A 24049-nucleotide genomic window follows, 5' to 3' on the forward strand; every position below is an offset into this window, starting at 1 on the left:
CTTGTTTCATTTTCGGACATACTATACAGTTATTTGGTTTATGAAAATTCTAATTTAAGTCAAAATCCCCAAGTTATCTTATGAATAAATTGCTTTTGTTAAATAAGCTGTGCCTAACGTGATTTATATTTATGCCATTTTTTTTTTAAACTAATCTTCTTTGCTGCATGAGCTAAAAAGAATCCAAACTAAAAAGCAGTTTCTGTTATAAGACAAAATGGCTTACTGTGCTGAATAAAAGCATTGAGTCCTTGGGTGGATGAATTGAAATACTTTCTGCTATATTAGATAACATGTGGTTTTGATTGCTTTGATTCACAAGTTTTTCCTTCATAATGTATTGGCACCTAACTATAGTTAGCATTCTTTTTTTTATTAAAACTTTGTGAATTATAAAGTGATCTTTTGTCACTTTAAATTTTTTATTTTGAGTTGAAAGCTATAATGATGCTTGTTATTCAGTGTCAACAAATATTTATTGAACCCCTATATGGGGGACAATATATGATTTACACAGAAGTTTTCCAGAAGAGTTTGTCACATATTTTAAAGGATTTTCTAAATCAGGTGGAAGGACTTTTTCTCAAACTGCTGTCTCCTAACTCCCCATGTTCATTCTGATTCAGCTTCGAAGATAAGGGCATAATAGCTTCAGATAAGAAACATTTCTTTTGTTGTTACTGATGGAAATGTGTTAAAGCCCTCAGGTATGTGGGAGAGAAAAAGTTGACAGGCAATTATTTAAGTAATAAATATATGCTTAAATATGGAGTAGAAATCTAAGATCGCTTAGAAATGTAAATGTCCATTTACATTCAAACCATAATTCTAGAAAACTTAGCCTAACTCTGGTAGTTAGTAAGAGTTTTATATAGCTAGCAATTTCTAAGTATACTTTTCAACAGGGTATTTATAAAATAAACTTTTACTTAAAGGATACTATAACATTTGAAGAATGTTACGAGCATATTTTAAATCACAAAATCTTCTAGGAGGATACTACACATTCTTTGTACAAATTCCAAAGGAAAACAATTTAAACTAAGAATGTTTGTTTTAATTGTGGTGAAATACACATAATATAAAATTTACCTTCTTAACCACTTTTAAATGTATAAACTAAGAATATTATAATATACTTTATGTGGTTAGGATTCAATTCAGACAAGTCAGTAGAAAAGTATATATTTAGCCACTAAGAGTAAAGCTGCCACAAAATTGTTTGCATTTGTTTTTCAGGTCATTACTTCTTTTTATGTGGAGCATGGAGGAAATGCTATGTCCTTCATGGGAAAAGGTGTCACAAAGAGCACGGTTCTCTGCTTGCTTCACTTATCCCATGAGATGATGGCCCAGGCCCAGAGCTCGGTGAGAGCTTTCAAAGCTGCCTGTCTTCCCACAGTTGCTAGAAAGGGAATGTGCTGTGTCTAACACGTTTCAAGCCTATATGTTTACTCTAGGAAAATGTCTTTTGACTTGTCTTTTTAGGAGACAAAAATGATTTTTGACAAAGATGTTTCTTAGAAGCTGTATATTACACAAATCTGAATTTTATTTTAAATTTATTTTGATTGAAATCTGCATGCACTAGAGAACTACGTTTTATCTAAATCATGGGGAAAATAGCTGTTCTGAAGAAAAATTGTTATGTATAACTTTTTAAGGAGCAGCTGAGATGGTTGTTTGCCTTGTGTTGGCTAAATAATGAATTAAAACCAAGTCTTAAGCATATTTTTACTTTGTTTTGATTTTTAAAAATTCAGTTATTTTAAACTCTATTTTATCCTTAGAAACGTACCTGATGTGTTTCTGTTCCCTTTTCTCATTCTAGGAGTGGATGTCACTTTGGTTCTTGCCTTTGCCTAGTCACAGTGAAGAACATGCTACCACTCAACAGGGATTGGCTTGGTTGATTCCGTTGTGGGTTGACCGAGACCCAGAGGTCAGTGTGAAGGAAAATCGAGTCCACTGTGTGTAGATTAAAGAACAAATGAAACAAAACATGTATGCATATACTTGTTCATATTTTCCAAAATGAGGTTATTTTAGTGCTATACCTTAAGCTATATTTACCTCCTGTCTTGGTCAGTTTGGGCTGCATAATAAAACACCATAGACTAGGTAGCTTGAACAAAGAAATTTATTTTCTCACACGTCTGGAGACTGGAAGTTGAAGATCAAGGTGCCCACCCACATGGTCAGGTTTGGTGAGGACTCTTTCTGGCTTTCAGATGGTTCCCTTTTCATTGCATGCTCATATGACCTTTTCTCTCCTCCTCTTCTTATAAGGCCACCAATCGTATCAGATTAGGACCCAATCCTCATGGTCTCCTTTAACCTTAATTATCTCCTAAAAGCCCTCTCCTCAAATACATTAGGAGTTAGGGCTTCAACATATGAATTTTGGGGGTACATAATTCAGTTCATGGCACCCCCTATTCAGTCAAATTCAGAGTACAGATTAAAAATAGTAAGAAAGGAAGTATTATAGAATCTATCAGTTTTATAAAGAACAGCAAAATATTATTGGAGAAGTCCAGCCATTTTTAAACAGTTTAGAAGGATAGCGGCCAAGTGACTTTTGAGTGTCATTTAATAGAATAGTATCATTACAGTGCAGCGTTTTATATTAATGAATTTTCCAGTTTTAGCCATTTATCTACTGACTTGATTTTTTTAAACCACTTTATTGAGTTATGATTGACATACAAAAAACTGTACCTATTTAATGTGTACAACTTCATGAATTTGGAGATAAGTATACACCCCTGAAATATACATCACCAGATTCAATGCCATAAACATATCCGTCACCTACAGAAGTTTCTTCTGTCCTCTTACTGCTTGTTTTTGTGATTAGAACACTTACCATAAGATCTACCCTCTTAGCACATTTTTGTGTATATAATATAGTACTGTTAACAGCTAGAGATACATTCTTGAGCCACATTGAACTTGGACTTGTTGCTTGGCTGCCTTATGACTGCATTGCTTTTTGTTACCCTGTGGTTATCAGTGAAACTCTATTTTGAAATCAAAATTCAGAAGTTCACCCAATACGTAGCTTGAGCAGTGGGGGTACTATGGCAAACATTACACCATGTCAATCTCTTTTGAAGCATTTTTCTTTTAAAATAATTTTGGGGAAAATACTAAGTATCTTATAAAAAGATAATTCAATTACTTCTGTTTGAAAAGAAGTTTCAAAGAAGTTAAAGCCATTTGTTTGAAAGAAACACTGAAAAATTAAGGAAGGTGGAACAAAATAATAGTATCCTCTTAAAAATGAGAAATAAACAGGAAAGATATGTAAGCACCCTATGCTTTCCCTAGAAAAAGACTTTTGAACTATAATTTTTAGTCTTATTGATAGCTGGTTTTGACTTTCTGTGACATTTGCTTTTATTTAGCTTTTATTACCTATATTATTACTTTCTTAAGTCATGGAATAGGATTTTTATTCACTCATAAACTTATAGGACAGTATTCTTTAAGTATCTTATAATTTAGGATTGTCAAGACAGTGTCATAAAAATGTGATATTTTATGTACCAGAAAAATTAAGAATTCATGTTATGAAATTGGGTTCTTTGGTTTCACAACGTTTTCTCTAATTTGAACAGGTGAGGTTCACTTCACTGGGATTAGGATCGGCACTGACTACCCTTGAAACTGGCTGTGTGGCCTTAGCAAACAGTTGTCAAAACATTTCTGGTGGGCTCTGGGGAACGGTGGTGAACATTCTTCTGGACCAGTCGGAGTGTAGCATGGTACGCCGGGAGGTAGGCCTGTCTGTTTAGTCCCGCCCGTTTTCCCTCAGAGACCTGTTGTGTTAGTTCTTGTAAACCATACTCCCTGTTCAACACCGTGGGCTCACCACTGACCGTTGTCTCTTTGACCTGTGAAAAACTGAAATGAAATGGTTGTAGAGAACAAAATGGTATTGATTCACAGTCAGAACAGGAGTCCTTTACTCTGAAAGATCAAAGCAGAATTCAGTGCATTTTAAATGGACTCTTCTGTTTTATTACACATTGAAAAGTAGTTCACAGGAAAAGAAATTACTTTTATATGATCTCAGTGTTTAAGTTTATAAAGCTTTACTTAAGATAAGGGGCTGTCAAAATACTCTGTAGTATTTATTATATAACATGTAAGAGGAAAAGTAAATGCTATTTTAATTCTTTCTAACTAGTTTGTTATTTTCTTTACTGCTGCTTTTATCAAAGTGATGATTGATGCAGACCATTTGAAGAACAGTAATCAAATAATGCTTAGAGGCTTGTAAAGAAAACAGCAGCTCCTGGGCCCACCATTAGCCAGTTTCCAGTTCCAAAATCCAAAGGCTGTAGTTGTCTTATTATTTGTTTTTTTTTAATAATAATGCTTAAACTTGTAGCTTCCTCTTGATTTACCAACTTTAAAGACTGTCTACTGGCTTCCAGTTCAGGTGGTTGAAAATTTCACTCCCTTTGGATCCCCTCTGTTACTCTGGTTATTCTCCCGTTATAATCTTTCACTGAATAGATAATCAGTGTTCATAATTAGTATGATTATTTAATTTGACCATCTTCAGGACCTAGGAGGTTAAGTTGGACATTTGTGGTTTGTATTTCTAGTTAGCAGTTTTTTATTGGGAGGAGCTTGTATGAGAGAGGAAGAAAGAGATGGGGAGAAAGGTGCGTGTATGATCTGTAGGAGGATAATAGAAACATGAAGTAGATTTCTTAAATGCTACCAGAACAGTTTATGGTTTACACATCATTTTTTGGAAAGACAAAATTCTGAAATAGGAAAAAATATCTTTCCTGGTGAAGCAGTTTCCCCCACTACTATGTCATCACCTAACAGGAAGGGCAGTGGGGAGTTCTCATAATGACCTCTCAGCGTGTGCAGCTGACCAGGGATATGCTTTTTTGTTATTAAATAACACTATATTGGTTATTTCAGACATGACAACAAGATGGCAGTATTGACATTTTTTTCCTTTAATTTCAGGCTGCATTTATTTTTCAAAATCTCCTTGTTATTCCAATGCCTTCAGTAATCATAAAGGATTATACTTGGCAGGTAGGTGACTTTAAACAATTATCAACCTAGTAGATATTTGAGATTAATTGATGATAAAGTTTCAGCATATATATATATATATTTATCTATGTATATATTTCCTTACTGATGAAACTTTATACAAGCCAACAGGACCTCTTGAAAGAGAATGTAGACTTTTTTTTATGCTTGATCAGATTTACAAATTCTTCTCTGTGGTGTTAAAAATAATTTTAAACAGAAATAATAATCACTGACACGTTTACTATGTACTAGGCACTCTTCTAGAAACATAACAAATATCAGCTTGTAATGGTTTGAGTTACAAACCATTATTATCCTCATTTTTTAGATTAAGAAAATTTAGCACAGCGGGTTTAAGTAGTTGGCCCTAAATCATACCCTTTTGCTTTCAGTCCAGGCAGTTTCCCTTTCGCACTCACTATATTGTCTCTCTAATTTAATAATAATAAACAAATTTGTTTGTAGTTAAATATGCATTGATGTTAACGTCTTTTTTTCTTTTCTGGGTTAGTACACTGAGTCATAATTTATCTTTCTTTGCTTTCTATTAGATTAATTTTTTGTATCATGTTCTGAATGACAAGTCAGTAGATAGTTTTACCTAACTTTTTTTTATAGCCTACTGCTTTTTAGGTGATTTGGAGGATAGAAAAGTGCTCACCTGGGGCAGATGAGACATGCTTTTTTTCTACCCTAGTCTTTATCCATATGTCCTCATCCTATACATGCATATTTATCACACTGTTGCATCTCATCCCCAAGGACCTTAGATAAGATCTAAGGTTTCTTTTTAAGTTTTTGGTAGAATATATCTTTGGAGGAGTTACTGAATCTAGTTGAGCTGTAGTGAGGGCAGCTTTTGGGGCAGTCACTTAGAGCCTGAATCCTGGTGGTTGTTAAGGCCTGGATCTCATTTAACTCTTGGAAGCTTCACTTTTCCAAACTTTGCAAACCCAGTTTAATGCTGCCAATTATTGAAAATCCCAGGCTGCTTTTCCACTGGCTCCTTTAATTTGTTTAACATGCCTTCTGATGATGGTTGTTATTCACAGTCTGTGTGGTAATAAAACCATAGGAGACAAATTAGAAAAGAATACACAGGATTAATATTTATATTAACAGTGTAGTGGTTTTGATGCCTGTTATCCAATAACTACATTTAAAAATGTTGTTTTTGGCTCAAATGCAAATGATCTCCACTCCCATTGTTAAAGTAGTGACACTTGTGTACTATAACCTTTGTGATGTACTGCCAGTGAGTTTTTTTTTAATTATTGAAATAAATATAAAGGCAAGAGTAGTAAGTTTTCTGGGTTCTATTAAAGCTCTTGGGACATTATAATATAGAACCATGTGTAGAAGTTCACATTTTTTTCTAATAAGTTAAATAGTATACAGCTCCTTTTTGCTACTGGTGACATGCTTAGTGCAGCTTTTTGATTTTGTTATTTTCCAGTTCTTCATCACAGAATTAATTTTCTACTAAAAAAGTTGAAAACAGTGGTTTAAGTACGCTTTTAGAGTCTTTTGCTTTACCTAGGTTGGCCATAATCAAAAATATTTGAGAGCTACTCTAATCCAAAATAGTACTTGATGATGAAACTTCTACTAGTCTTAAGCAAAATTAGAAAAATCAGTCTATTTTTTTGTGTATTTTTAATAAACTCACATTTTCTTCCTCTCTTTTTTTAATTTGTTTTTGGTTATTATTTTTTGTTTTTAAGTGTCCTCACTTGGTAGTATAAAATAGTTGGTAATCTAGTGTATGTCCCCCAAGTTTTAAAAAGTTTAGTGGTACTTTAAATCCCAAAGTGGAAACAGCTGCTCTAGTAAGGGAGGAAGATAGTCTTCAAATATAGATAATGGAATTTTATAATCTCCAAGAAGTTGTGACCTTTGCCAGTTTACTACAGCCAGAAAGAAGGTGCTACTTTTTCAGTAATTTAAAATTAAAACTGTCTTTGGTAGAACGATGAGTAATCATCTTATTCAATAAGATGTTTCATTTACTTGCCTTGGTGTACGTTTTGCAGTGTTTGGGAGGATATAGCAGGAAGTGGCACTAGTATATAGAAGCTTTGTAAACATTTTATTTTGGTTGAGGTAGATATTTGATTAATAATATTTTACAAACAGAACTGCTTTTACTGCTTTGCATTTTGTTTTGGTGCCTAAAGTCTGAGTTGATGCCCTTTATACTCTTGTTCCACTGGGTGTTCTGCAGTGTTTGCTTTAAGATTATTACCTCTGTCCCAATTCTTTCCCCACACAGCCAGTCTAGATTTCTATTTCATGTTACTATTGAAATTGTACTTCTGAGTGGTAATTATTTGCATAAATAAATTATGAGTTATATAACTGGCTGGGTTTCCTTTTGTTGTTAAGTAAAGTTTAGTGCTGTCTTATCAAATGTGGTAGATACTTTTTAGCTGGTTCCACTGTTTACATACCTTTGTTTTTCTTTCATTTCTGGTGTACTTTTCATGTTATAATTTACCTTTCCTTGTAATAGGGCTTAAATCTTTTCTGGAACAAGGTAAGGCATAAGTCACTTAAAACACTTTGGGGGGGTTTGAAAGGAATATTTAATTTATTAAAGTTTTAAATTTTATAAAAATTTAGTTCTTCCTTAAGTTTTAAGATTTAGCTTATAATTTTTCTTTTTCTTATTCTATTTATAAGGCTACCAAAATTTAGCAGTGTTTTCAAGGGGCTTTTGGATGACGTTTACTTCATTTGCAAACTTTTTTTTCTTTTTTTAAATTGAGGTATAGTTGATATACAATATAAGTTTCAGGTGTACAACATAGTAATTCACAGTTTTTAGAGCTTATATTACATTTATAGTTATTATAAAATATTGGCTATATTCCGTGTGTTGTACAATAAAACTTTAATTTTAAAAAAGTATTTTTTAAAAAATACTTTCACCAACTGCTACAATCCATCTTAATCTTCCTCTTCTCTGAAAGATACTAGCATTTAATGTCTATACCATTAAATTAGGTTCTTCTCATATATTACCTTTACTGCCTTGCATATTTCTTACTATTTAACTTAATCTTCCTAAGTGGAATGTGTATTTCAGGGCCATGTTTTTAATATTAAAAAAAAATGTTTCTCCCAGCCCCATCCACAGAGAATGGTCCTCCATCCGTCTTTGCTAATGCGTAGAAATGTGCAAATCATTCCATTTATCCCGTTAGTCTTCTTGATGTTGCTAAGTAAATAAAGTTGAAAATCAGGTCTTAATTTTTGTAGTGTAATTCCCATTTGGCTTTCCATGGATACAGAAGCGTACTGGGAGTGGGTGGTCACAAGGAGTAGGAACAGATAAAGAGCCTCTCAGCACAGGTTCCCCGGGCGCCCAGCAGCCCTAATAGGGCCCAGTTCCTGGTGCGTCGGTCCTCGGTGCATCACAGATCTTTTGTATTCTGTTTTTTAAGAGCAGCATTTATAATACTGGTCTTTCTTTGTTCAAGGCTACATTCCTCTCTTAGGGAGGGAAAACAGAATTAGTGTCCAAGGGACCCTCAGCTGTGTTGTGTTCCCAGCTGTGCAGTGTCTTGTAAACTGGTTTCCTAGAGTCTGACTTGGATTTAGTACTCCTGGATGTGGAAGATTCTGTTGCTGGGTTTAGTTTGAGAACTAATGTCACAAATCCATATCCCTGCAACTTTAACAACCAGAATGGAATCTTAGAGTTGATTATAACAAGAAATCTGTTAGATAGGGATTATCTGTGTAGTTTGTTTCAGTTCATTTCTCTAAATGTTTGTTGAGTATTTAAATGTTGGGGATTCACAGATGATCTGACTTAGTGCTCTGGGGCTTATGGCCTGTGGGGGAAGACAGTGTTCTACCAAGAGAACATTACTACAGTGTTTTATATATGATCATGGTAGCTTATGTGTACTTTTTACAATATTAAAGTTGTTCTTTCCCTTGAAAATGGTGTCACAGATTTAAATGTAAAGGTAATTTCATGCACTTAATATAATGAGATGTCAGTTTGTGGTGTAAATACACTTGTTAATGCTTTCATTCCTTTCCATGTTTGTGAGAGGAGTTGGCACATATATTTTATTTTGAAAAAAAATTAGACTTAAAGGCAAGTTGCAGAAACAGTATAGCAGTTTTTATATCCCCTTCACCCAGATTCCCCAGATGTTATAATTTTACCATATTTGCTTTAGCTCTACCTAGTGTCTTTTTTCTGAACTATTTGAGAGTTGCAGACGTATACTTCTATTTTCCCTAAATAGTTAATTGTGAGTTTCCTAAAAACAAGGACATTCACTTACAGAATCATTATTATAATTATCAAAATGTGGAAAGTATTCAAATTTTTCCAATTGTCCCGCTACTGTCCTTCATAGAAAACAAACAAACAAAAAAACAGTCAGAATCTAGGATCCAATTTAGGAATACATGTTGCATATAGCTGTCATGTCTATTTAGTTTCTTTCATCTAAAATAGTTCCTAAATCTTTAACATTTATGACCTTGGCATTTTTGAAGAGCATAACCTATTTAGTTTTTGTAGTATTCTTTAATTAGGTTTGTCTGTTTCCTCATGATTTGATTCAGGTTATGCATTTTTGGCAGAAAAGCCACAGAAGTGCTCTGTGCTTCTCATTGTATTATATCAGCAGATAGGCTATCTCTTTGTCCCATTGCTGGTGATATTAACCTTGCTTACTTGGTTAAGGTAGAGTTGGTCTGTTTTCTCCATTGTGGACTTAAAATTTTTCCTTTTGCCAGGAGGTGCTTTGAGACTGTAAAATATCTATTTCTCATCAACTTTTATTAGTTTTAACTTCCATTTGTGATTCTTGTCTGAAGCAGTTATTACAGAATGGTTGCCAAATGATGATTTTCTAATTCCATTATTTCTTCCACATTAATAACATTTTACTGTAAGGAAGAGCCTTCCTTTCTTATTTATTTATTCACTTATTTATTTACACCAGTATGGACTCAAGGATTCTTAGTATGTTTCATGGATTATGATCTCTTTCTATCATTATTTATTTAGATGTTCAAATTGTTTCAGATTTGGCTAGGAGGACTTCCTTCACGAAGACTCCTATATCCTTTTAACATGTCTTTATCAACCTTTGAGTACTTGTTTACTTTCTGGCATAGCAAGATGTTCTCGACTTTCCCAGCCCCACCCTGGAATCAGATATTTGCTCAAAGAGCCCTGATTTCTTTCAATAGAGAAGGTATATAGAAATGAGTTCTAGGTATGCTGGTTGCTCCGAGGGAGGGGTCTTTGCTTCTATACACTCTCAGTGGACATAGCTAGACTGTCTGCATATGTGTTTATATGTGTTGTAGAGAGATGGCTGACTCATTTATAGTTGTAGTATGTATCATTTTCATATTTGATGTGATAATTATCAATGCATATTTTTCATCTTCTAATGTGTTCATCATGGATCATTATGAGTATTGATTTCACAAAATGCTAAGTACTTGGTGTCAGAGAAACAATACCATTTTAACTATATTCATAATTTATATGCAGTTAGGGATTTCTTATGTAATTAGGGTCATTTTTTTCAATCTCTGCATTACATTATGGCATTTAAAAAATTTGTTATGTATCAAAATAATTCCTTTTTCTTCTTGAAAATATTCTCCATTCTTCTTACATGTAATTTTGTTTTGCTTCTAGTTCCTTTTGAATCATAGCTAATGGGTATGTTAATACTGTGACACTAGTAGTAAAATGTTTTAAATGTAATATTGTAGCTTATTGTATCCTTGAGAACAATATTTTCAAATTAATCAGAGTGTTCTATGACATAATTGCTGTTTTCTTTGCAAACTTATTTGTTATGGCTCCTGGTGATTTGAAGAGTTTTCTTTCTTTGCATACTGTCCTTCTCAGCTCTCCCTGGCAATTTTGCAGATGATCTGGCAGCCCGAGCACGCACCTGAGGGCAAGGCTGGTAAGGATATAGACGTCCTGAGACAGAGCAATTAGACTGTGCTGATTTCCCCATTTTACCAGAAGACAGCCCCATCAATTACTGATGAATCTATGGAGCGAAGCCTAGTACATGCGTGAAAGGCTTCATTGTTCTGGCCCTTGTACATTAGTCATGTGTGGAAAGCCTGAGCCACACCATCTTTTGCGCTTATGCTGGACTTGGCTTCACTGCTGTGATTAAAGCTCTGTTGATAATGTGCCATTGCTACTAGGAAGCTCTGGCACGTGGAGATTGGGGATTCAGGCTAAATGCTTAGCTAAAATAAATCAAATAAAAAATAAATAATGGTTATGTAATATGTACATATTCCAGATCATCTGGTTTTGTTTGATATTTTGAGTGAAATGTTTGAATTTTTAGAAGAAATTATTTTTTTCAAGTAATGAATATATATGGTTAAAAAAGCTAATAGAGCTTATAATGAAATTCTTTACCCTCTTTATTCACAGAGACAGCTTTACCTCCTCCTGATTTTAATTCTTCAGGTAGTTACCTTCCTGTCTCTAAATAGTGTGTTTGCAGTAATACAGTATGTTTGTTCCTTTACTGTGTCAATACATAGGATTTAGCTCACTTAAACAATGTCCTGCCAATATAGTTCTGTTACTGGTCTTAGTTTCTCCCCTGGTCACCCCTGCTGTTTCTGGTCTCCTTACCTATGGGTCATATCTCTTGCCCGCCCCCATTTAGAAGGTAAGATATGGCTAAGTTGTTCCTTTTATCGGTATCTCGTCCCCCACTTCTATTGCCAATCTTTGCCAGTTTCATCTCTACTTTTACTTTGTGAAGGCTGATTACGGTTAGATTCTCTTCTACAGCCTCCTTATATCTATAAGTTGATTCTAAAAAGTGAAAACTAGTAATTTGCTACAGAGCCATTATTTGTTGGGCTGTGGTTACACTTCCTTATCTATGCTTCCAGGGCTATGCCCCTCTGGCACTCAGAGGAAAACTTTCCTGGTATTTATGTGTGTGTGTGTGTGTGTGTGTGTGTGTGTGTGTGTGTGTGTGTGATTTAAAAACTTGATTTGGGCGTTGGGTGATTTTTTTGCCCTTGGAGTTTCTGTTAATTTTTTTTCTTGCATTGTGAGTCCGTATCATAGCTCAAGTTTTTCTAAGCTCTTAATCATCCTTTCTCTTCAGTTAGAATCCCCTTTCCTAGTAATCATCCTCAAAATAATTGTATTCCTACCTAAAAACAAATGCATGAGTGACAAACTTCTGAGTTCTTGTTTGTTTGAAAATGTATTTAAATTGCACTGGATTGATAGTTTGGGCTACTAGGTATTAGGCTGAAATCATTCCTCATAAGAATTTTGCTCCACTGTCTTCCTAACATCTTGTGCTACGGATGAGAAGTTGGATACCCATCTGATTCTTTTTTTTTTTTTTTTAAGTTTTAACATTTTTATTTATATACAGAGAGTTAGTATTGTTTCTGAGGAAAGTAGATATACTTGATGACCCATTCAAGAAGTTCACACTTAGTTCAACTTAATGAAGCCGATGTCCTTCGCGTACTGGCGGAAACACTGGCGGCACATATTGAGGCCATATTTCCGGATCAGACCGTGCCGGTTTAAGCAAACGCAGCAAGAGTGAGAACCCTGGCCGAATTTTCTCGGATGGCTCCTGTAGAGCTGCTGGTGACCCATGATGGCTTTCTCGGCTGCAACGAGGCAAAACGAAAGAGGGAGCGCATGCAGGCGCTCTTCAGGATTTTTCCATCTGATTCTTTTTACCTCTTTATGGATGACTTTTTCTTTTACTATCTTCACTTTGTCTTTAATGTTCTAGAATTTTATGATTCTATGTCTTTTTTTCATTTCTCTTGCTTGGTATTTATTAAGCTCCTTAATTTGGAGACATAGATGTTCTATTTCTTTTGGCTCTGGCAATTTTTTTTCATATTTATTTATTTTAAAAATGACTTTTCCTTTTTCTTTATTTTTCCAGAAATTATATGAGTCTTACATTAGGCCTCTTGAATTAATTTTCTGCTCCTTATCTTTTCTGTCTCCTGATCTTTAAATTCTGGGATATTAATTTTTTTGTTCATATCAGAATTAGTTTAACTTTTTCAATCTTGGTAGGCCAAATAATTTTCCCTGTGACTTATAGGCAAAGAAAAAAAATCAGGTTCTAAACTTTACTAGGTGGGTTTAAATTTATGTCTTTTATGACTTCTTTTGTTATCTTTATTTTCTAGATCTTTTTTCTTTTTATGTTAATAAGAACTAGAGAAAAAAATGAATTTTAAAAATATATTAATTAAAGGGTAAATATTATGTCAATTATATACCATGATAATTACCATGATAATTATACATATTTATAGAATAACTACTATAGTTCTACATCATATTTACATGTGTAGTTTCTCACTTTGAAAATATTTATAACTAAAGAAAAGTTGGATTTTAGAAGACAATGGGTTTGTAACACTTCTCCTTCTAGCACATGGTGAAACCGTCAGCCTTAGTGGGCCTTTACCGAATAAAGAATCAGCAGATTTAAGAACTCTTGAGGAACTTGTTTTCAGCATTTATACAGTTTACGTTCCTTCATCTATTTTTGGCTAAACCTTTGTTAATTTGGACTGTGGCTGTTAACTCATCAAGGAAACAATTATATAGACACAATTTTGCACAAGAAAAAATTTTGAATAATTTTATATAATATGTATAATAAAATATTTGACAATTATTCTTAGTATTATTATGAAATAAATTAAAAAATAGTGTTTGTGGTACTTTGTTTAATAATTTTATTTTATTGATTTATTGGGGTTTGTTACACAGCTGCAATTAAGCTAGTAACCTTTGCTGAATTATTTTTAATTCTCATCTTGGTTGTTGGTCCTTCCTGGATTCAATATAATGAGGACTTTAATTTGTGATGTTAAGCAACTATTGCAGATCTCATGTGTGCTTTTTACATTTATGAATGCTATAAGTTGCTTAAAAGATAGAACATTTTGAAGCTGTGAATGTTAGGATTGGCTCTGTGGCTTTGGATGAATTACTTCGTCCTAGATATTTAAATAAAGTAATGCACAAAAGGGCCGCATTGCCTGAAATGTGTACCTGGTTCACAAACGGCAGCCACGTGACCCTGTTCATGTACTCCTGTCTGTTTCGCCTGCCGCTTCTCAAGCTCCGGATTTAGAGTTACACGGTGACCAGCGTCTGTGACTGCTCATTAGATAGTCTTGTTTCTTCTTGGACAAGGAAATTGCTCTATTTGTAGAGAGTAAAGCTCACAGTGTTGGGTAGGTTTATTAGAACACAACAATAACAAATTCATAACAATAAAAAGTATTTAATATTGAAGTAAGACATTTAATTTTAATAATAGTCTTAAAGAGAAGGGCTAATGGAAATAATCTTCTTAATGTAATTATATCTTTAACTGTAATTATACGTTTAACTATTACTTTATCTTCCTGGATAGTAAGTTTTAATATCCATCTTTCCTTGGTGATCAGGAGGCATGAGAGAAGGGACACGTATGCAAATCTCAGTTAACAGTAAACTTTGAATAGGCTTTGACCAGACCTTTCCTGTTGGCACTTAGATTTTGATTTTCTATCTTTTATTTTTCTCTCTATTATGGTCTGTTTGAAAAGTCTTAACTATATTCATGATCATTTTCCAAAAAATAGAAATATTTATAAACTAATGATGTGATTATTTGCATACTTTAAACCGATCCTTTGCATGCTTTTAACAGATTGCTTGATTTTTGCCATTTGGATATTCCAGGAAAAGTAGTGAGTGGCAGTGCAAAAAATTATTTGAAAAAAAGTGCAAAGAGATTAAAATTTTGCAATGGCAAATCCTTCTCAGCCTCCTGCTGGAAGGTGTGTGTGTGTGTGTTTGCATGCATGCATGTGAAATTCCCTTGGAAGAAGGGTTAATTCAGTGAGAAGTAAAGTGGCAAGCAGATTTTACTGTGGATATCAGTGAGCCTTTTCATTCTATCTAGTTTATTGATAGGTACAAAAAATAATTTTGAACATAATTATTTGGACCATGTTATTTCAGATATTTTAATACAGATCATTTCATTGTTCTGTGTAGGTTGCAAAATACTGCTTTTACTGTATTTGTGGCTCAAGTATATAATTACTTGCTTAAAGCTGTGCCATTTCATAGAACCACGTTAAGCTAAGTGGCCTCTCAAGAGAGAGACTAGATCAGCCTTCTGCCTTCAGTGGATTTTTAGGCAGCAGAGACCTGGAGTCCTGTGAAATTCTCTGCCCGGGTCAGGCTGGTGTACGTGTGGAAAGACAGAGGCAGGTGAAAGGAGAATGGTTGCATCTGGGACCCATTTGTTTCGTTGAGGGGAACGTGGGGAGATGTGGGTCTTTTTGAAGAAATTAAGTGATAAATCACTGTCTCTCTCTCCCTCTTTTCCTACAGGGCCCCTGTGTCCATGATGAGGACTCTGGCCTGTCGCTCATAGGAAAACCTGCCCTTCAGGCTCTTTTGTACCACTGCCATTTTTATGAACATTTGAATCAGATGGTAAAACATTGTTACCTGGGACGGTATATGTTTGATCTGAGTTGTTCTGCTCTTAATGGAACTTCTGAAGGCAATGATTTAAATGGTAAGTATATTATATTTATATTTTTAATAAAATGTAACATTTCTTAAACTGTTAAAAACCTATGTGTTTGTTACAAAATATTTGAAAAATAATGAAAAGTACACAGGAAAACATTCATCTCTAGTCCCACTACCCAGAGGTTGCCTTTGTTAACTTACAGTGTATTTCCTTCCAGTCTTCTTTCTCTGTATAGCTTTTGTTTATTTTACATAATTGTGTTCATATCTTATGTACATTTTTGTATTTCCTCCTTTCACTAAACATTGCCTAAGCATTTTTCTATGTTATAAATTTTCATGGAAACTGTTTTTGACATCTTACTAATGTTTCATAAGTTATTTCATGCCCTTCAGTAAAATTTTATAGTTTTTTCCTCTATTAATGTCTTACATTTTTGGAAGGTTCTTCCCAGGCAATCAAGAATGAGACCTTTCCTACTAAATTTTCTAATTTGTTTTGCTAATATATTGAAAAGCTATTTGTTTTTTGGAATGTTACTCATTTATCAAAATATATGCTGAAATCCTTTAATTTCTACTTGTTTGTAGATTCTCTTGGATTTCCTAAGTATAAGATCTTAGCGCATATAAATGATAATTATGTCTCATAATAATAAATGATAATTTAATAGTAAGAATAAAAATAATTTTAAGATAAAAATAAATACAAAATAATAAAAATTTAAAAATTTTTAAAATTTTAAAGTAATGTTAAAAAATCTTGGCATAATTTCCCACAGAAAAGGTACAAGAATAGAACAAAGAATTCCCAAATGTTAACATTTTACTATATTTGCCCTCCTACACCATGTGTATGTATGTGCGTATAAGTGCAATATATTTATTTATATGTATATATACATATATATATATTGTTTCTGAGCCATTTAAGAGTAAACTGCAAACATGAAGTTCCCTTACCCTGAAATACTTAAATGTAAATTTCTAGTTCACTCTTCTGCTCGCTTCTTGGAGGCATTGAGAGGAGAATGACATTTGATGAAGTTCTTGAACATTCTAAACAAATGTCCCTGTGAGGAAAGTGACCGCTTTAATTGTTTGCATTTCTCTGTATCTGTGTTACCGGAAGCATGGCCCTTGAAGCAGCAGCACTGACATCTGCTTCCAGCTTGTTAGAAATGCAGATTTACGCCACCCCTGACCTTGACTTGGGGACTGGAATCTCTGGGAATAGGACTCAGGAAACCACTTTAACAAGCCCTTTATGATTCTTCTGTGCTTTGAAGTTTGGGAGCTGGTGCTCTTGCTAAATTGTGTTAGATTAAGCTAAAGCACAGTCAACTAATTGTTTTAAATTTTTTTGTGAAACATGCTGTATATATAAATTAATTAAGAATAGTAAAAATTAGGCACACTTCTTTCACACTTCTTTAGTTCTGGATTGGTTTCATGTAAGCAGTATTCTTTCTGTTAATCGTTACAGTGCCCAGAAGACTATTCACGTTGACAGTTTTCTTGTTGTCACAGGTTTAGATGACGCATTCAAGTTTTGGAGGGCTCCATCTCGGATGTCCAGTCAAGATCGAGATCCAAGTTCTCTCTCCACTTTGGAAACAATGGTACTTCCAAAGAACGCATAAGTGCTGCATTTTGAATTTCTGAAAAAATTTGAATTTACATAGTGGAGGGATAAGAATGGATGTGAAGTATAAGGTTATGACCATAAATGTAATTTATTTGAAGTGCCGTCTATTGCAGAACTAGTGTCTGTCTTGCTCAAATAAGTGCACTGAATATCCTTTTAGATGAATTTTCAACCTCTTTCCTACCTTTTTTGATAGAACCGGAAGTTCAAAAGTTTTAAAATGTTTATCAGTAGTAGTAGAAAAAGAGAACAGATCTCATATGATTAGTAATGCTTGATTACCCTGAAATTTTGCTTAAGGACAAGGCAGTTTGAAGAATGTTGATCCATTCAGATGATTCCAGTGTGGTACTAATGATTTTAAACACATTTCTAAATGCTTTCATCAAATAGAAGCTTGTCTTGATTATCTGAAATACCTGAAATTTATGTACACCTGCCTGCCTTTCTTCCTTTTTTTTTTTTTTAATTTATAAGGTGCTTTGTTCTAAAAAGTTTGAGACACTAAGTATTTCTAAATAATGACATGCTAGGTTTCATTTGTTTTATAAGCATACAAAATCATTCTCAACTGGAAAACATTGCAATGTATTTTTGGAACAATATACTGTGTTGTAGAACCTATTAGGAAGGCAAAGCCTTGAGACCACTGCTTCCAGGAGCAAAAATAATATGAGAATTAAATAATTATACAGGCATCAATAAGATTCACCTCCTACAGTTTCTCAAGAGACTGGTACTTTTTGCTAAGTTTTAAGAGACTTTTTTTTTTTCCCCCTAGACTCAGAAGAGTTTATGTTTAGTGCTAAATTGAACCTTTATTTAGAAAAATAGAATAATTACTCCAATTCCACTAGATGTCATGCTTTCTTTTGCAAGCTAGAAATAGTGTGTATCTTTGTCTCAATAAGAGAAATAATGACATGATTCAATGCTAAAGGGAATTGTATTAATGGGTTATTTAGTTCACAGAAGTACAGCGTTAATATGTGCTTAAAAATAATTCTTTTTAGGTTATCCTGTTTGTTTAAAGGGCTGTAGACTAACTTTGAAATCTTTGTACATTCTTCAGTTCTTTGCTTATAGTAGGTATGCAGTAAATAGTAATTGCTCTAAATAACTTTGAGTTAGCTATTTTGTAGATATCAAGTTACATTTTTTTTTTAATTAATTAATTTATTTTTGGCTGTGTTGGGTCTTTGTTGCTGTGCGCGGGCTTTCTCTAGTTGCGGCGAGCGGGGGCTACCCTTCGTTGCAGTGTCTTATGTAAGATTTACCTTCTTGTAGTTTCTCAAAAGACTATTATTACCTGTTAGAATTTTTACAGTCAACTTTTTTCTTTCTTTCTTTTTTGGTTTCCAAACAGAAGAGTTTTAGTATTGGTGAATTACTCACCGAATTGGTGACTTTTATTCACAAAAATTAATCTAATTACCCCAATTCTACGAATTGTCATGTTTTCCTTACCATATGAGATATACTATGTATCTTTTTTCCAGCAGGAGACAAATATGGAGAGTTTATTCATTATACCATTACTTTAAATTTATTTATTTCTTCTTTATTTTTGGCTGCGTTGGGTCTTTGTTGCTGTGCGCGGGCTTTCCCTGGTTGCAGCGAGCGGGGGCTACTCTTCATCGTGGTGTGCAGGCTTCTCATTGCAGTGGCTTTTCTTGTTGCGGAGCATGGGCTCTAGGCACACAGGCTTCAGTAGTTGTGGCGCTCGGGCTCAGTAGTTGTGGCTTGCAGGCCCAGTAGTTGTGGCTCACAGGCTCTAGAGTGCAGGCTCTGTAGTTGTGGCACATGGGCATAGTTGCTCCGCGGCATGTGGGATCTTCCCGGACCAGGGATCAAACCTGTGTCCCCTGCATTGGCAGGTGGATTCTTAACCACTGCACCACCAGGGAAGCCCTTATACCAGTATTACTTTAAACCTAAACTGTCAGTACCCAGACCAACTAATACTTTCTCAGGTATAAGAAAATGTTGAAGTTACAAATTGAGGTATCAGTTGAGTGGATGTAAATCTTGCTAATGAGTTTATCTGGTTATTTATATCATTATTTTGTATGTCTCCCAGAATTGAGAAAAGATACAATTTGTTGATTGGTTTGTTTTTCCACTTTGTCTTTCTGAGGAAAGCACTGCCTTTTGATATGGGTCCTATCATCCAATGTGCTGTTGCTGGGTCATTATCCTTTCTGTGCTGTTAATGCCACATTAGGGACTTTAATGGTGTTATCTAATGAATATTAGTTTAGTTGATTGCGACTTGTATGTTTTGTAAATTATAGGTAGAGTAAGGAGTGTCATTGTTACCTTGGGGGTGTTGCCCTGGTAAATAAATGCCTTTTCAGAGATGGCTTCCCTCAACTCAGTGTCTCCTTCCCCAGGGGGGGAGAGGTCAGGTATCAGTTGTTTTTCCTCCTGAAATCACATTTCTACTTCTCAGAAATACCCGAACTAGATAGGTGTTTATGCCTAGGACAAACCAGTTTGTAGCAACAGCTTTAAGAACAAAATTTGATCTTTTCTGCTGCTCTTGAGCAGAATTATGTCTGTATTTTTAAAAATCTGTTTTATCAATTATCAAAAAAAAGGAAATTGGGTCATTTGCTTTTGAGCTTTTCTTTGTGAAATATGTGATTCTTTCAAACTTCCTGGAGCACTAATTTAAGGAAAACTGATTTTACTTTAAGTTTATTTAAACATTTATAGAGAAATTTTACTCATGGGTCCTCTTAGTCTTTAAAAAACTGAAAATCATTTTACTATTTTACAGAAGAAGAGATTGAGGCATGGAATGAATAAGTGTCTTGTGTAAGGTTCCAGCACTGCTAACTGGTGGAGCGTTATTTGAATCCAGAAGTGTGTTTGGCTCTAGAGCCCAGGTCGTTGGCCATGATGTTTTGCTCCTTCACTACAAAGCAAGATATGATCAGTGCCAAAATAGATGTTACAGTCAGGGTGCAGTGAGCTTAGATTAGAAGGAATGTTGAAATAGGGAGTGATTTTGTGTAAGAAGTGGCAATTGAAATGGGCTTGAAAGGATCAATCCCTTTTTTATATTATGTACACATTTTCAAGGAACTAAAAAGATACTCAAATATGTCTTAGAATTCAGTACCCACTTATGAGGTTTGAAAGTCTACTTGAGAACATAAAGCGTAATTAGGAAATAGCTGAATGCCAAGCTGTGTGGTACTGAATGCCTTAGATATTCAGAAGATGCAAGATGGGGTTGTTTTGAGGGTGGGAAGAAGGCTGAAGTTTGATTCCTGGTGTAACCAGGTGGGGTTAGCCAGGAGAGCTGAGTCCGGTTTTGGATTTGAAGAGATAAGAGATAACAGCTGTAAAGATATAAAGACATTCAGCAAAGTAAAATGTCATGAAGCATTACAAAGGACATTAGAGAAAGATGAATTGACATTTGTTTGATGGTAGTTAAAAGTTATTTTATAGAACAGGATGACCATTTATGTATTGATGTGTATTATTAAGTATAATCAAGTGAGTGTCCATTGAAGATTATTTTCAAGCAAGCAGGATTTGAGCATAGTACTAGAGCAAGTCAGCTTAATACTTTTTTACCTTTATTTATTAAAATAGTAATATGTTGATATAGCAAATTTTAAAAATATAGATAGGCTAGTAGAAATATAAATCACCCCTAATCAATTTTTAAAACACAGTATATTGCTATAGAAAGAAGTTCTTGTGTTTTCTCAGCCATATGGGGTAAGTTATAATGCAACTATTAGATGCTTTCTAAAATCATATTTTCAAAATTTGTGTATCCCTTCCTTGGACTATACGGAGGAAAATCATGGCGTTTATTAATGCCTGACCTTGGTCACGAATGGCAACTTAGCGTTCTAATGAGCCAGGTATTTAGTGGCCCTCAGAAGCTCTCTTTTCCTGCAGTGAATGCTATCTCTGTTTTCATCAGTAGTGAGGACTGCTTGAGTGTTTGCCAACTGAAAGGATGTTCAGTGAAAAGATAAAGGATTCCGGCATCCATGTCCTCTTAAATTTTCTTGTGTAACCAAGGGAGCCTGTGGCAGGAGCCAGGCTCGTTCATCAGCTCCTGCACGGTTGTGATGTCAGTCTCCGTGTGTGCTTGTTGCTTCACACGCTAAAAGTTATCTGGATGTCTATTGACAGGAACTGTTTTTTTTTTTAAACACATCTCTTATAACCAATTGTAGGTAAATATAATTTTTAAAATGTCTTTAGGTTTTTTTCCCTGTTATGTAGATCTAATGTTATATCAAATAAGGCATTTTGTACATGCTTATTTATGAGTGATTTATTTAGACTGAGATTTATCCAGCCTTCATTTTTAGATGACTTTATGTGCTTAGCTTACTTTTTTGGCTACAGCTTCTGTCACTTATTTCTTATTACTGTAATGTCATACTTGAAGTGGTGAGAGGCGATTGAGGTCTTAAGTTGAAAGAGGGATTTTTAAAAACTATGTATTAATTTCGTGTGCCATTTTCTTCAAATTTATATTCTCTTTACTATCAGAAACTGCAAATGAAAATAACCTTGGGTTTTGTTTTCATCCTGTTATATCAAGTCTAAGGTACCTACTTTAAGCGTTAGAGTAGATATGTAATCAATATGCAAATATCGTGAGCTGTACAGTATCTGGGTTTGGCGGTAGGGTTGATTCATAAGTTCTGTTGACAGCTTACCTGTGTGCATGCACGGACCTGGAGCTTATCCAAGTATGGAAAGTTCATGCTGTCTCAGAGAAAAGAAAATTGATGGGAAGATACAGTATTTTCCACATATGAGGTACTTGACATCAGTTTGGGCTTTTTCAGTTTTAAGGCTTTTACAGCCTGCTCATTGGTAAACCTGTGCATGAAATTGTGTTTGTTTTCTACAGAATTTCTGTTATGTTTAATGTTTCCAAAAAATGTATTCTGAAGAACAATGTCAGATATTTCCTAATTTTTAAAAACAGTTCATTTGTGACATGGGGAGAGGTAGAGAACAATCTTTTAATACTTCTGCTGATTCTTTTAGAGGCACTATTACAATTTGTATGTGCCATTTGAAACTTTAAAAAACTCTTTTATTATGAATTAAGAAGTGCAAAATATCTCGAAGGACACAATGAATTATAAAAGTAGGATTTTTTTTTAGCCTTTCAACATTTGAGCGTAAGTTTGAATAGGCTTTATCAGGACCTTAAAATCTAGATGGGCTTCAAATCAAAACTTTGCTCCTTTGAGTTACTGATTTATATAAACTGTAACAGGTCCTATAAGAAGAAGTAGAAAATGCCATTCAAAAAACTGTTTTAACTTTCAAGATACGGAGTGTTTTCCAGTTATACGAACTAGCGTACTTTTGTAATAAACCTTTTTGTTCGAGGATATCTTGTATATATATTGCTCGTGTTTCGTTTTCCAATTAGTAATGTTAATGAGTGACTGTTCGAGTATAGAATGATTTTCTTTACTGATCCCTAGGTGGCAGCTTCGTCGGCAAGTGCTGAACTTCAGCCGCTAGTGCTCTGCACGGCGCCTCTCCCTGAAGCCTCCCGTGACCAGTTTGTGGCTCAAGGTATCCTTTTAGGAAGACATTCTACTTTCAAAAATAAAAATGATAAGTTGGTCCAAGCAGATATGTTGAAAGTAAATGTTTGGATAAGAACCAAATTAAATAAGTCACAGAACAAACTGTCTAGATAAGAACAAAATGAAATATCACAGAACATGATAGAATAAATATATCAGAAATTAACAAAACAAATACTCTTAACTAATAAATGGGAATTTGGCCATCAAATAAATAGTCTGATTGCCATATGGTTTCCTATTAGATAAGAATAGATATTTGGTGTTTGAATCGAGGAACTAATGAATATTAATTAGCTTCATTTTTTTTCCCTTTTGTGAAAACACCTCAATTTACCACAGTAATCCACTTGAAAGTGATGAGAATGGGGTCATAAGTATTTTGCAGAGCCTATGCTTTCATTTTAAAGCACACAAAGTGTTTTGAGTCTTTATTTTGTTAGAAATGCGTGATGAGTAGCCTAGGATTTATTTTTATTAATGACAATATATCGATTTTAGTCTTTGTGTTAGGCACTGCCTCCAACTCTATTATGCTTTTCGCTTTATATATTCATATAGATTACAACCTAACTTTTGTTTCTTCTAAGACAGTAGATAGACCTTTATTCAGTAGCATTAAATTCCTAACCTATATGGAATATACTACCTAAAAAAAAGGTAATTTTAAGCACTGAAATATAAGCATGTGCGAGAAAATGCTTTCTAAAACTTTAGAGATACTTGCTTAAGTAAGATTTTACTCTGAATTTTCATTACAGTGTTTGTTCCATAACTTCCTAAACAATGTCTCGTTTTGGTTTTTAGTAATTTGTGTTAACAATATACAAAAGAGTTTAATTATAGAAAGTACTCATTTGATCCTCTTAAGAACAAAAGGAGCAAACTCAGGTTGTTTTAAGTGGCTAAAGACACAGAGCATGAAATGAAATTTGATAATGAATATTTATTTCTAAGAGTGTGTTACGTTACTATTTTTTAAACAGCTTTATTGAGATATAATTCACATTCATACAGTTCACCCATTTTAAGTGTACAGTTCATTGTTTTTTAATATATTCACAGAGTTGTGCAATCATTACCACAGTCAGTTTTAGAACATTTTCATCACCCCAAAAAGAAACCTTGTTCCCATGAGCAATCACTCCTGATCTCCCCCAT

At 34.2% G+C, this 24049-nt stretch overlaps 2 protein-coding genes across 3 annotated transcripts in view; one reads left to right on the top strand and one right to left on the bottom strand.

Annotated features, from left to right (window-relative positions):
- The window catches only part of RTTN (rotatin), a 141451-nt gene that overhangs the window by 69889 nt on the left and 47513 nt on the right, over positions 1-24049 (top strand). For both annotated transcript variants that reach the window (XM_061169804.1, XM_061169803.1), the window contains 7 exons: positions 1240-1368; positions 1832-1942; positions 3624-3782; positions 4999-5070; positions 15500-15689; positions 17177-17268; positions 22781-22874. In XM_061169804.1, the coding sequence (XP_061025787.1) occupies positions 1240-1368; positions 1832-1942; positions 3624-3782; positions 4999-5070; positions 15500-15689; positions 17177-17268; positions 22781-22874 (847 nt within the window). The remainder of the gene's footprint in view (positions 1-1239; positions 1369-1831; positions 1943-3623; positions 3783-4998; positions 5071-15499; positions 15690-17176; positions 17269-22780; positions 22875-24049) is intronic.
- Positions 12528-12739, bottom strand: LOC133075745 (small ribosomal subunit protein uS14-like). The gene has a single exon (XM_061170086.1). It carries the CDS (start codon positions 12728-12730, stop codon positions 12560-12562), a length of 171 nt encoding a protein of 56 aa, XP_061026069.1. The 5' UTR covers positions 12731-12739; the 3' UTR covers positions 12528-12559.

Source organism: Eubalaena glacialis, chromosome 15, assembly GCF_028564815.1.
Source record: "Eubalaena glacialis isolate mEubGla1 chromosome 15, mEubGla1.1.hap2.+ XY, whole genome shotgun sequence".
In the NCBI taxonomy this organism is placed as follows: domain Eukaryota; kingdom Metazoa; phylum Chordata; class Mammalia; order Artiodactyla; family Balaenidae; genus Eubalaena; species Eubalaena glacialis.

What these genes read in the sequence shown, in the direction of transcription:
- LOC133075745 (XM_061170086.1), bottom strand. Translation starts at nt 12,730, where the DNA reads ATGGGTCACCAGCAGCTCTACAGGAGCCATCCGAGAAAATTCGGCCAG.